Source organism: Patagioenas fasciata, chromosome 13 (assembly GCF_037038585.1).
Source record: "Patagioenas fasciata isolate bPatFas1 chromosome 13, bPatFas1.hap1, whole genome shotgun sequence".
In the NCBI taxonomy this organism is placed as follows: Eukaryota; Metazoa; Chordata; class Aves; order Columbiformes; family Columbidae; genus Patagioenas; species Patagioenas fasciata.
In genome coordinates, this window is record NC_092532.1 from 20311772 (window position 1) to 20325210 (window position 13439).

The 13439-nt window shown below is 42.6% G+C and overlaps 1 protein-coding gene and 1 long non-coding RNA gene across 9 annotated transcripts in view; one reads left to right on the forward strand and one right to left on the reverse strand.

Annotated features, from left to right (window-relative positions):
• BEAN1 (brain expressed associated with NEDD4 1) overlaps positions 1-7763 on the reverse strand; it is a 40197-nt gene extending 32434 nt beyond the window's left edge. The window contains exons 1-3 of one of the 2 annotated variants that reach the window (XM_065848667.2): positions 7614-7763; positions 6530-6604; positions 1243-1377 (exon numbers count right to left, since the gene is read on the reverse strand). In XM_065848667.2, the coding sequence (XP_065704739.1) occupies positions 1243-1377; positions 6530-6604; positions 7614-7644 (241 nt within the window). In that variant the 5' untranslated portion in view covers positions 7645-7763. The remainder of the gene's footprint in view (positions 1-1242; positions 1378-6529; positions 6605-7613) is intronic. The other variant, XM_065848668.2, reaches the window with a different exon arrangement.
• The window catches only part of LOC139829040 (uncharacterized), a 308145-nt gene that overhangs the window by 34493 nt on the left and 260213 nt on the right, over positions 1-13439 (forward strand). The window lies entirely within an intron of this gene.

The window sequence follows — 13439 nt, forward strand, 5'->3', positions numbered from 1 at the left end:
AGAAGAAGTTTCTTCTCAAATTTAAGTGGAACCTCTTGTGTTCCAGTTTGAACCCATTACCCCTTGTCCTACCATTGGTTGTCACCCAGAAGAGCCTGGCTCCATCCTCCTGACACTCACCCTTTAGATATCTGTAAACATTAATGAGGTCACCCCTCAGTCTCCTCTTCTCCAGCTCCAGAGCCCCAGCTCCCTCAGCCTTTCCTCACACGGGAGATGCTCCACTCCCTTCAGCATCTTCGTTGCCCTAACAAAGTAGCTGTTGTTCCGCTCTCCCTGTTGTAATTTCTGGTCTTTCTGCAAAATTGAGGCTGTGTTCTTCTGTGTACGATGTTGCATTAACTAAAAAACAAGTCTGCGAATATTTCTGTCAAGTAATTAGTGACAGCAGTATGTGATCTATCTTATTTGTACTGTGTAGAAGTCTAAAAGTAATTTGCCCTCTTAGATGTTGCTAGATAGAAGACAGGTATGTTAAAAGGACAGTTTTGTGATGAAACTGTAGCTTGAAATTAACAAGTTAACATAATGAGCAAAAAGTAGGAACAGAAAAAGCTGAGATAGTTACATCACCAAGTTTGCTAGTAAACAGCATTTGTTGAGGTTACAACACACTTTTGTTCATCAGAAATCCTCCAACTCGTCTTTCAACGTATTTGCGACAAATATGGTCCTAATGTGAGCTATCTGCACTGTTCACAAAAGTTACCCTATGACTCCTTGAAACACGCACTCAGGTATCTCTGACTTGACAGTAATTCTTACCTCTCCCTTGTTGAAGTATTATTTTCATCAGCTGGCAGCTATTTTATTCACATTAACATTTCCAAATGCAGAGTGCCTGGCCAGCAGTCACTGCTCTGTAGACATGACAGTGTCTGATTGTTTCCTGCAATGGCAACTGCCTTTTTTAGCCTTATTTTATTTTATTCTCCTCCCTCCACTGGCGTTTAGAGCAGCAGCCCTCACAGTACATTACCTTAATGCATTTTGAGCTTGACCAAATCTTCCATTCCCACTACTGCTGATATTTGTCTACTATTCTACTTGAAATCAGCATGCAGTATAAATTATTTTGACAGATGAATAAATCAATCTCTAAATATCCATATCCTTCCAACAGCAAAACCAGACAAAATCTAATATTTAGAACAGTATATTGCTCCCAACACGGATTCGCTGAGCAAAGGGATTCACATTCGTAGGAGATGTCACGATTTAGGAAAGTGATGGGTAACTCACTTGAGCATGTTAGTTTGATGGACATGTAGTCTCTGCCGCAGTCTCTCTTATAGTGACAGCGCAGCCAGTTTAAGAGGCAGAGTCCGTCACCACACTGTAGTTCTTCTTTTTTACATGGCAGAATACTTTGTTCATCTAAAAGGAGGAGAAACAATAGATGACTTTATGTAACAAGCAACTCTTTCCTGAGCAACAAAGCCACAGGTCAGCTGAAAGTCAGTCTTCTGCTTTTGAAAGCCCTGGGCAGATGAAAACACTCTCTCCTCTTTGTCAGATCTGAAAAGGGTTTCAGACTTTAATATTTCCTGTGCTGTTGTTGCTGATCATTTAAATAGTGTTTGAGACAGATGAGATCTACGTGAAGCATACCAAAGAAATCACAAGGGTACCGTGTCTCTGAGGTAACCAGCCTTCTGACTGATTTACATGCTTTAACATCCAAAATAAGCAATCAATATTTTCCCCAACTTAACAGATGAAATGGATACATCAGGGGAAAAATGAGATCTGCTGTCCTGCATAAACCCGAAGGACTGGATTAAGGGCTTCTTAGCTGTAAGTGTAACTCTCACAATCCCTTTCCAGTTCGAAAATCAGGGGTGGAAACTCAGTCTGACAGAGTGGGGATTTTTTTTTTTATAATCTTAATAAAGCCTTGGGTAAGTTTATGGAGACAAACTCAGGTTTGGCTTGCAGTGACATTATATCCTATACAGTAGGGTCTGCAGCTCTGCATGAAGCCAAATCTTTGGCTCCTCAGTTGAAAGAATGTCAGACTGCAAGGGTTAATAGCTCTCGGAATCTCTGAAACATTTATTCCTGCCCTACTCTTCTCTGAGAGGTGTCTCAGTTTGGCTGCTTGTATCAGTTGGATGGGATCCCCTTCAAAAACTCAAGTATCATTTCTGTTTATTTGATAGGCAGCAGTGTTGGACTCTAATCTGTATTTTTGCACAGTAGTTGCATAGGAATGGATTCTAATCTATTCTCTCCACTAAAAAAAACTAAAGTTTAGGAATGGGAGGGAGGAGTTGAGAGAAGCTGCTGAAACTAAAGCATTAAGTCAGTAGTTACAGTGGAAATGAATGATTTGGAGTTGTTAGCCCACACCCTTGTAAAGGAGGATGAGAAGTTATCAGGCTTGGAGAGAAACTGATACCTTCCCAGTGTAGATTCCAGCCTAATACATGAAAAGGTGAAAAAACAGTTTTTGATGTAAACAGATGATTTCAAGCCATCATGAAATAAATTTATGGTAGAAAGATATTGAGCAAGAGATGAGACCTATTAGAAGCAAAGAGCAAAGGATTCTGAGGTGTGGTTCCGGAGCTATTTGAACATCCTTCATTAAAGCCTGAAGTGCAATGTGGAAAATGGTAGGGAGGTACAGGATATGCCTTCAAGGAAAGGGAGATGAGACCCTCTTTGGTGCCTTCAGAAAACATCGACACTACAAGGAAAAAAATCAGTGAAGAGCAGATTATTCTGGAAATTAAACTTTGCAGTACACTTAGAGAAGACGGAGCAACTACAGTGTGTGTTTCCCTGACTGCTGGCATCACAGACCTATAGGGTTTCCAGCATTCTCTGTTAGGAGAAGACTGGTAACGGGTGGTGGATGTTGGTGCCTTGATCACTGACTCTTCTCAAGGCACCCCTCAAGTGCAAGGGAATACGCTGCTGTGGGGTGCAGAAGTCTTGGTGCAGATCTGTCAGTCTCTCACTTGAACCTCCTGGCATAATGTGCTCTCTGCAGGACACCAGCGCACAGAAAAGCTGTCACACGCAGGCTTGAAGCAATCTCTTGCCTTTCTGTATGTCTCAATCTGTTGCAGCCAGTGGAACCACTGTAACATACCTGGCACAGACCCAAAATCACCCAGTTTCTTCACCTGTTTGAACTGAGGCACTGGGCTCCACCTGCGCATACAAATGTGGATTTATGTTCACTGAGTACTGGCCTCCAGACAGCTGTGTCTGTTTTCTGGGAAAAATGCAGGATTTGCCATCAAGAACAAGAACTGCAGACTCCCTGGTCTGTAGCAGTGGAGAAAGTGTTTTATTCTTGCTGCATACACAAATATTTCCTTGTTTAGGAGCAGAAGTTTACTCAACCTTCCGCCATCGTCCTGGGGCCTCAGAACACAGGTAGCAGTGCTGTAGTCACTGAGAGCACAGCTGGCAGCCAGCTGTGCCACTGCTGTGTGTGAGCTGAATGCTGAGGGACAGCATCCAAAGTGTCTGCTCAACAGCCTCCTGGTTTTAGTACCAGGATTTTCTGTGCTTTTCCTTTGCAGCAAGTACGTCCCTGTGCCTGGCTTAGGTGGGTTTTCATGTGGAAAGAGGAGAGCCACATACGAACGCTTTTGTTCCTTCTTGGTTTTGTAAGATAATCCTGTTTAGTAAGAGTATGTTTGTAAGATCTGTAAAGGTTATAACATGGAAATCTTAACGTGGGATTTTAAAACACTGTCTGCATATTTTATAGTTTTGTTTTTCCTGATTTGTGCATCCAAATGAACATTTTACATATCTCTGGACATTCCTTGTGCTCTTGGGTGTAACAGCAGAGACATAGTTCAATATGGTTATTTAAATACATAATTATATAGTCAATAGTTGTAAAATTTTTTTTTTTATAATAGCAATACGTATTGTCAATCTGGTTAACTGACTGAAAAACTGGTTGATTCGTTTGCCTTTACCTATGCCTACAATCCATTTCTTCAGAGATGAATCTCAGAACTGCTGGGGAGGAGGTGGAGGAGGCAGCGTGATGCAGGAAGGGGAGGCAGTTTGGGTAGAACCATTCGTCTGCCTTTTTACCTCTCTGACAGTTTTGGGCCCCTTTCATTTAAGTATTAGAAACAGTGACTGAGGTTCGTAACTGCTGATTAATAGTGACGTATTCCTTATCATCAATATTTTCTAGACATAATTGTGACTTCTTCCTGTAAAAAACAAACATACCTGACCAAAAGCTAAAAGCACTTTGCAAAGAAAATCCAATGTTTCTCTCAGAAGGAAACATCTAAAGCAACAAAGCTAATAGCAAATTTTATGTCTGATCAGAAGGTTCCATTACATGCCAAAACTGTCAACCTGCCTTGGTATTGTGTGGTTTAAGTCACGTAGCTCTATTCCTGAGTATTTGCTTGCCTGGACTTTGCTTGTGTGACTCTACCCCTTTGTCCTGTACAAGCGCAGTATTCTTGAGGCACAGCTGCAGTCCTGCTCCCGGGCCTTTGCACTTGCTGAGGAGAGTAAACGGGTCTAGTACCTGGCGTACGTGAGTTCTGTATAGCTGAGGAACCCATTTTGTGGTCGCCTTCCTGTGGTTCACAGTAACAGCCTGGGACAACACCAGCCTCTTCCCAGTCTGGGCATTACAGTAATTAAACACAACAGCCTTTGCGTAGAAGGCCAGAATGTTGAGCCTGGCTGAACTGTACTCAGTTAAGGCCAAAGTAAAACAAAAATATTGTCTTAGGAATGCGTGATTTTCAAGAGACGTAGGCACCCATTTGGAAATGAGGGCAATACTCAGACTACTCTGAACTGTTTGCTGCAACAGTTCTATTACAAAACTCCACTAACCTAAAGTTAATGCAATAGCAAGTTGTCTTCCCATGAAGAAGTGGCCTCTCTGGGAGGTGCAATGGCAGGGAACAATCTGAGCTTAAGGGTCAAGGGAAGCAAAAAATTGCTAAGAAATTAGGGTATTCTGATACGAATCCCCAAACGAAACATATTCTGGCTACATATGGAATGAAGTGCTATGAAATATTTCATGCATAATGTAAACCAAACAGTTCCATAATTAAAAGAAAAAAAAAAACAACTAAATAACACCACCACAAAACCACAACAAAACACCTAAACAGTATTTTTGCAATATTAACCTGTAGCAACATAAGCACATTACAAGTCCTTTTTTGCCAAGCCTACAGGCAATTCACTAATAAATGGGTAGGCAGCCACATGTAGCTACATTAATGTAAGCATCTAAAATTCCCTCTCATTTTTGTATTGTTATTAGGTGTTTTCTATGACTTATGTGATGCCAATTTGTCATATATTAGCTAGCCAGAAGGCAATCAGTTTTAATCAGCGGCTACTAATTTTGCACTTGCTCTTGAGCCCAACTTTAGCGTGTTTTTGGTAGGAGTTTAAAGGAGTACCAGGCAATCTGAGAGATACCACTTTGCATTTACTTGGTTCAGCACTGTCTTCAGCTTTACAAACCAAACTCTGCTCCTTAGTTGCCAAAGTTATCTTAGGTTAGATCCTACAAATACCTAATGTTGATGGAGGCTGGTCTTGATACTATGAGGAATTTCTCCTGGTTGGTAGGTCGTGGCAGCAAACATCAAGCCTGATGGTAATTCTAGTCTGTGAATGATAGTAGCTGCCTGGCTTTGTTGTTCCTTTCAGTGTGTTACCAAATAAATAAGATAATTGTTTGCCTGTTATTTTGTTAAATTTGAGGTTTAATCACATTATTTCTCACCCATGATGGGCATCTTAGCTTGAAAATTGTTACTGAAGTCATAGTCTAGTTGCAACATTTCAGCATGCCTTGTCTTGAGCTGCAGCACTTGCTCTGAGAGATATCTTGGTTGTTTTAATGGTTGTGCATATATTTTTATCATTATGCGTTCTCTTCTCTAAGAGATTGGACATGCTGCTCTGCTTCCCTGCATACATGTGCTTTTCTGATAAAATAAGACTGGTGACCTGGGCAGAATTGGCTCCTATAATGTTTTATTTCCTTTTCAATGGAAATAAGGTAGTAACTACAAAAGTCGGTCATAAAAGTAGAGTAGAAGGAAGTCCAGTGTCAGGAACTGTTTTATTTCAATGACTGGAAGTTGTTTTAGCCACATTTGTTTCATTAGTGAGTGCCAAAATGATACAAATTTTGATTGATGTCAGTGTGCTGCTCCATTTGGAAACCAGTTTTAGCAGCTATGTGCTAATTTGTTGTTGTGGGAGAAAATGATGAAAAGAAGGATTTTGTTTTAAAAATGAAATATTGAAGTACTTGTACCTGACAGTAAATTTCTTGGTTCTGTATTTCACACAATTCTCTCACTCATTTCTGTATAAAGTTCATAAGGTTAAGGCCATTTCTGTTAACTCAGTTGTTTTCTTAGTCAGGAAGCTATTTTGTTTTTTAATGGATTGATGTTTATCTGCCGGAGGACTTTAAATATAATTTTCCTACAGCTGTACATGGCTGCAAGGCATGCCATTAATGCAGTTAAAAAAAAAAGAGACTACTTACAGAGATTGGAATAATTGCTGCCTATTCCAATACGGATGGAGCTTCCAGAGATGAGAGGAAGATGGAAGAAAAGAACTAAGGAGGAAAAAGTGGGAAAAAAAGGTCCTTAATAGCAGTTTGTTTTTGTTTTGCAGTCAGATGTCAGTTGAAGACACATTGTGTTGTTAACATGCACCCACTCTTTCTGGGGCCGGATTACATGTTTCAGACTCTGAATACACACACAGATGTAGCTTGAATGGGGGTGAAAAAACCAAACAAGTCATTGCTTTGTACTTCCAGGAATCAGTCCAGTTTAGGAAATGATATTATATGTGACTTTAATGCCTCGTAGATTGAAACAACTCATGTATAAACAACAATGTGTTATATAAATATGCTAATTATTGTATCAAGTCATTCACCAGTCACTGAAACAGGCACCTACCATTGTAAAACGAGAAAACTGTTTCCTAATTTGCCTAAGTGCATCTTGAATACATTAGGGGTGTGTGTGTCAAACTGGGTTGGAATAAATTTATTCTAAAATTTGATACACATAGTCCCCCTATGCATTTAAGATTTAATATTTATAACTTGCGCTTCAAAGATTTATACTTGCAGACAACAAAATGCAGATAAGTAAACTGTGTCCTAAATAACAAGATGTTTAGATTTCCTGAAAGGTGGGCTTGTTTGCTCCTGCGGTTGCATATAGAACAGCTCCCAGTAGTCGGTCGGATGTCACACAGCCCCTTGCACAGCGTTTTGCCGAGGCTGCGTTCCCATCCAGCCGAGCCGTGCTGTCCCCTGTGCCATGGGGATGCTCCCGGTTCCTGCCCCCCCCCAGCCGGCACCTGGTCCCTGATCTTCCCTCCCCATCCCGTCCTTTCCCCGGGAGCCGCACCCCGGCGCACCCGATGCGGAGGTGCTTTTTCTGCTTCGGGAGGGGATTCCCGAGTAACAAAGTTTCCGCGGAAGCCCTCCCCGCCGCCGCCCGCCCGGGCCGCCCCCCGGGGCACAGCGCTGCCCGGCTGCGGGTTGCCCTCCGCCCGGCGGCTCCCCCGCTGCCGCCGCCGCAGGGTCAGCCTCCCGGCGCGCTTACCCCAGCACACAGCGGCGGCCGTTCTCTCCATGCGCCTCCGCCGCGGCTCCCCGGCGGCTTGCGGGCGGCGGCGGGCGGCGAGGCGGGCGCAGCCGCCGCCGGGAGACGCGCCCCGCCGCCTCCTCCTCCGCGCGGGGCCGGAGCGGCGGCGGCTGGACGGAGCCGGCGCCCATGGGCGGAGGGCGGGGGCAGGCGGGTGACCTCCGCCCCGCGGGGGCCGGCTGGAGCTCCCCCTCCCCTGCCCGGCCTCCAGCGGCGGCGGGGCGGGACGGAGGGGGGCAGGCCCGGCCTGTGGGGAGCGGGTCCCCGGGATGCGGGGTGACGGTCGTGCCTGTGGGAAGCGGGTCCCGGAGGCGGCGCGGCCGGCGCAGGCCGCACGGCGGGCCGGGGTGCTCGGGGCTGCCCATCTGTGGGGGTCTGACCGCCCTGCGGGGGATCCGGGGCCTGCGGGAACCCCGGCTCCGCGCCTTCCCCTCCCTGCTGCGGTGCCTGGGGAAAGGGAAGGAAAGTGTTACGGGACGCTGCGGGGCTTTGCTGCCTGGATAAGGAGCTGTAGGCGGATAACGGCTCTTGAAAGCCGAGTCCAGCCTAGCACTTGGGCTGAAAGGGAGGAGACTGCCTGGGAATAAACCCGCGGGGATGGACGGGATTATCTGAGCAGTGCAGAGGGAGTAATTCGCTGAGGCTGGATGGGGGCCAGGAGAAGAATGTAGTCCAAGTAGGAGCTAAAACCACTTTGCAGTAGTAAGATCTGCTTGTTACCAGGGCTCTTTGTAGCGTTTCTGATTGCGAATGATAAATGCCCTAGTGCTAGAGACAGAGAAAATGGTGTTGCAGCTGGTACTAAAGCATATGAGCTTTTATAATCGGCTGTTTACCTCCAAGAAAAGGATGTCAGCAGCTGCTTAGGTAAAGAACGCAAGAAATAAGGCCGTTTTGGCACATCATGTCACACTGTTTTTTTTTTTTTAAATGTTGCAAGTTCTATTGGCATTTTCTTTCTCCTGTGCATGCATTAACCCTGCAGTTACTTGCCGAGTGGTCCCACTGATCAGGTGTGTGGGGGATGCTCCACGAGTATGTACACAGCCTCCTGCGCTTCCCTGCCCCGGGTGGCTTTGTAGTCTGGTGGGAAAGTTCTTTCACGTTGCAATAACTTTACCGGCAATATCTAGGCTGTTCAATTTTGCTTTGGTTCAGTAGTAATGGATTCAGAGTTGTAATGAAATTTGGGGTGGATGTAAAGCTTTTGAACTCTCTGGTCTTTCTGTAGAAGTTTTCTTGCTGTCATTGATCACTTGCCCCCCCGCCCCCTTTCTTTTTGAATCCATGCAAGTATGGAGCCTAAGGCAGTTGAAATGAAGGTTTACTGGAAATTTACAAGTATGTTTCCTTGTGAGTCAGTGGTATCTGTACCTTTTGCCAAAACTATAGTACCTTGGTTCTTAATTAACACATCTCTACCGTAAAATCCCTTAAAACACTGCTGCAAAAGTTATTGTGTGATTAATTTCTTCAACCCCTCAGAATATTTGACTCCTTGAAAGACTTCTCTATCATTTCAGTACGTGGAAACTGTATTGCTTCATTTTAAAGCTGTTTGTTATTTAGTTATGGCATAAAGGTGTGAATCTGTATATGCATCAGAAAAGCTGTTTTTCTGGATATGTGCCCCCTTGGCCTCATTCTGTGTGTGGATTAATGTATGAGTGTAATGCTGTACTTAAGGATATTAAAATATTTTCTCCACTTTAAATTTCAGGAATTTCTAATATTTAGTGCTTCTGCAAAGTCTGGTGATGGCACCTTTCCCAAATGGCTCCTTATATTTAGCTGTAGTATCAGTATTAACTTTAATCCTGACAGACTTGAAGTCTTGTGTTTGACTGAACAATCTGTGCTTAGACAAGTATATAAGCTGACAAACTGTGGGAAATGCAGAGGTCTCAGTAATTGACTTTGAATACAGGGGAATTGCTTAGTGTTTGGCAATTCTAAAAAACCCATCCCTGTCTAAGCCTGGCTTTAGAACCCTTTCTGTGAGAGTCTTGTCCTTTATCTCCAGTAGGAATTGCAACTACTTCTGAGACATAGAATGTTTGTTTCTGGGCCACATAATACAATGTACAACATATGATCTATCCAAGCCTGCAGAAACATCATCATGGTTAACAATAACTTCTTCGGTACTTAAACATACTTGGCATTACCGTCTTGAATCTACTTAAGTGTAGGTTTGGCTCATCCCACTAATTTCCAAATCTGCGTCAGGTGCGTATGGAGATGGCGCTGATTTTTGCTCTTTTATCCTTTGTGTTTTCCAGCTTTCAACGGTTCCTGTTTTTCTCATTCAGTTGTGCGCTGGAATGAAACCTGGATGTGTTGTGGAATTCAGGCCAGACTGTGATTTGCATGCTTAGTGCAGTATCTCAGCAGTGATGTGTTGTGTCAGGGCAATAGTACGGGTAGTTTACATTTTTATTTGCTTCTTTTTGTTGCATCTGCTTTTCTGTTCTGGTAACGTAGGTTTGTATTAAAGAGAATTTTCTACAAATAAATTATATATTCTATAGAAGATTGCTTATGGAGTGTATTTGGGAGAGCTGGAGCAAAGATAAAAATATTCAGAATTTCTGCTGCTCATTGGGTTAGCTCGTCTTTCTCATAACATCACAAGACAAGGGAGACCAAAGCAGCGTCTGCCCCTGGTGGTTTAGGACCTGTGCGTCCCATCTGAATTATCTCACTTTCTCAAGACAGGGAGCATGGCAGAGTAGGAGCTTACGTGTGTTTAGGTAAGGTTTGGAATGGTGTTCCTTATGGATGGAACTGTATAAAGTTGCTGTCCTCAGTGGGCGTTTCCCAATTTACTGCTAAGGGGAAATCAGTGAGGGACCCTTGCTGAAGATGGATAATTTTATTCTTGGATGATTTTACGTTTTCTTCAACCTAGGGACTTCAATATAAAAGTGTGCCGTCAGCACGGTCTGCTGAAGTGACAGACCTCCGCAACTCACTTTACCATCTCCTGTGGTTTCAGTTGAGATTCTTGGAGCTCAGTGCTGGACTGATGCTGAAGTGCGGTGGCTGCTGTGCTACCCACATGGACTTTTTGCGACAGCCAATTTTTGTAAGGCAAAATAAGTTTTATTGCTCTAATGAGATCTCTTTTTGACTGAGAATTTTTATGTATTAGTAGCGAGACGTTTGGGGGATACTATTCATCACTGTTTTTTTTTTTTATAGAAGAGGCGGTAATGAAATAAATGTCAGTTGGATTATACAATTAGTCTTAAATAAAATGCCTCAGGATGAGCAAAATTGATTAATCGTTGTTTACGGGAATACGAAAGTCTTTTCTGTGTAGATCAATGCTGTTACCACCAACAAGGCACAGATTGCATTTTAGCATAACTTTTGGATAATTCCCTTTGTTCGGACCAGTCTGCATGTGATACTCTCTGATTTCTTGTACCAGTGCCCACATTTTAGCTTCTTCATTTTCTTCTTTCACCCCCGCCTCCCATTTTTATGCTGCCTTTCAAGCAGGGGTGATGGGAGGCAATGAAATCAGTTATGGTTTTGAGATCTGTTGCGAATGGAATTCCCGAAGGGGTAGGATGGGTGAGTGGATTTTTAAATTCATTTGTTTGTTTAATATTCACTAAATCCCATTTCTAAGAAATTTTAGGGTGAAGATAATGTTCAGTTTTCAGCAATGGATTTGAATATGATCAAAGCGAAATTAATTCTCAGCAAGATCCTAAAGAATTTTGGAGTTTGGACATATTGTAGAATTACTCACAAGAGGAAATTCCCTTGTTCTAAAAGCTATTTTAATGAAAAGAATGGAGTTTTATATATGTAAAGTTACCGTATAACATTTTTCAGCTAGTATTTCTAGGACAGGTAAATTTATCTTGCAGAATATTTTCTTGAGGCTTAAATCAAGCGATTTAGTTCTTTAGGCATAAAATCCGTCAAGAGGAAAAACAATTGTAAATTATTAATAGAGATGAAACATATAAATAAAAAATATTTTATGGCAGCACCAAGGCCTGGAGGCAGAAGTCGTGTTCTTTTCCATGACATGTAAAGAAATGAGATCTAGGATGAAGAGGCTCTTCATTCAGTTTCTATAGTTGCTATGTCAAGCAAGCGTTCTGTAGGAATTTTATGTCATGCCCAAGTTCTCAGAGGCTGTTTTCCTGATTTTTAAAGCTGCCAGCTGCCTTTTTCTGTGGAGCAAAAGGTGCTCTTAGGCTTTGCAATGGGACCAGCTTCAGTTTCTTATTTATTCACCTGCTTGCAGGCTTTTGAGGAAGATGGTGAATTGTGCTGTCACTGCCTTCTGTATATATATTTTTTTTGAATATATGTGTACGCACCAGGAAATAAGTGGGTCCAAGATTGTTATTGAAAAACCTATAATATTTCCACTATCTGTCTGTGTTTTCAATCTTCCTGATGCCAAGTGAGTTAATGTTTAAGGATGTAGAATAGAAAATTTGATCTCTGCGTTCTTTTCCCTCTCGTTCTGTGACTCCTTAATGACGTTTACAGTTAATTATGCGATTTATTTTGTGTTGACCTTTCAAGGACCTTAAAGCATCTGACGGTGAATGCAGTCTCAGTGTTTATTTCTGTGGGTCCTTGGATGAATTTATCATGAATTCTAATGGTACTTTTGGAATCAAAGACAGGCAGTGGCTTAGTAACAAATAACAACATATGTGTCCCTGGAGATACATAACTGTAAATATACACAAATATATATAAATAAATGCCGAATTGTGTCACGTACAGCATTTAAAGTTAGGTAACACCACTACCAGTAGTAGTAATTCTGCTTGTCAGAATGTGACAAAACGTTTTATATGTTTGAAAGGCCACTCCTAGATACAGGTGTCCCACTCGGTGCTAAAAATCCTGTGTTTGGATGCTCAGATCCACTTGTGGTCCCACAGAACATTGGGGCAAGGGGTGTCTGTGATCTCGGGGGCCTGTACTTGAAAGCCGGTTCCTCGGGGTGAGGGTGACGTCCCATCTGTGTACATCCAGTGTCATGGGGAGGAGAAGAGAAACGTTAAATGAAAGAGAGCTTCTTAGTGCAAACTAGTTTCTACAGTTTGAAAGATTGTTGTTTAGTGTAACCCTTGCAGAGGTTAAGAGTTTTATGGTTTATTTCTTATTCTTTACAGATGGACATGGAAGTATTTGTCATTTACTATCAGTAATCTTTTCAAAAGAGGCTTTCGATGGAGAGCTCTAGGGAAAAAAAGGCCTAGCCTACAGTATTATTAGTGTAGGCAAGAGTATGAATCTAGCAATGCATTTGTTATCTAAAACAGAAGTACAAATGAGAAGAAGCCAGTATGGCAGCAAATGAAAATATATATGTGAGCCAAGATTGATTTTATCTTTCTGAAAATGTTGTGTACTAGGAAGAAATACTTAGTGTGCCTTGGCAAAGTACAAACCCTGTAATTCATTGTCTTTTGTGTTTTACCAATGAATGCACAAACCAGTATCCCTCCATTTTATTACTATTTTATTTATGAAGTGTTTGTGAATCTGTAGGACGTGTGGAAGGCGGTAAAAAATGTATAAATACGTGACGGTGCAAAGTTCCTCACTGTAACTGTGAACGTTCTTCATAATAACAAGGAAGGGATGGAGACTGGAGATGGAGATGCCTGGGATGTACCCTCAGGCTCATGAAACCCCCGTGCAACTCAAACCCGGTTTCCCCGGCGCTGTGTGTGGACGCACCGCTCAGGCTTAGGCAAGAAGTGAGATGTATTTTTGAAACAACTATTAATGGTT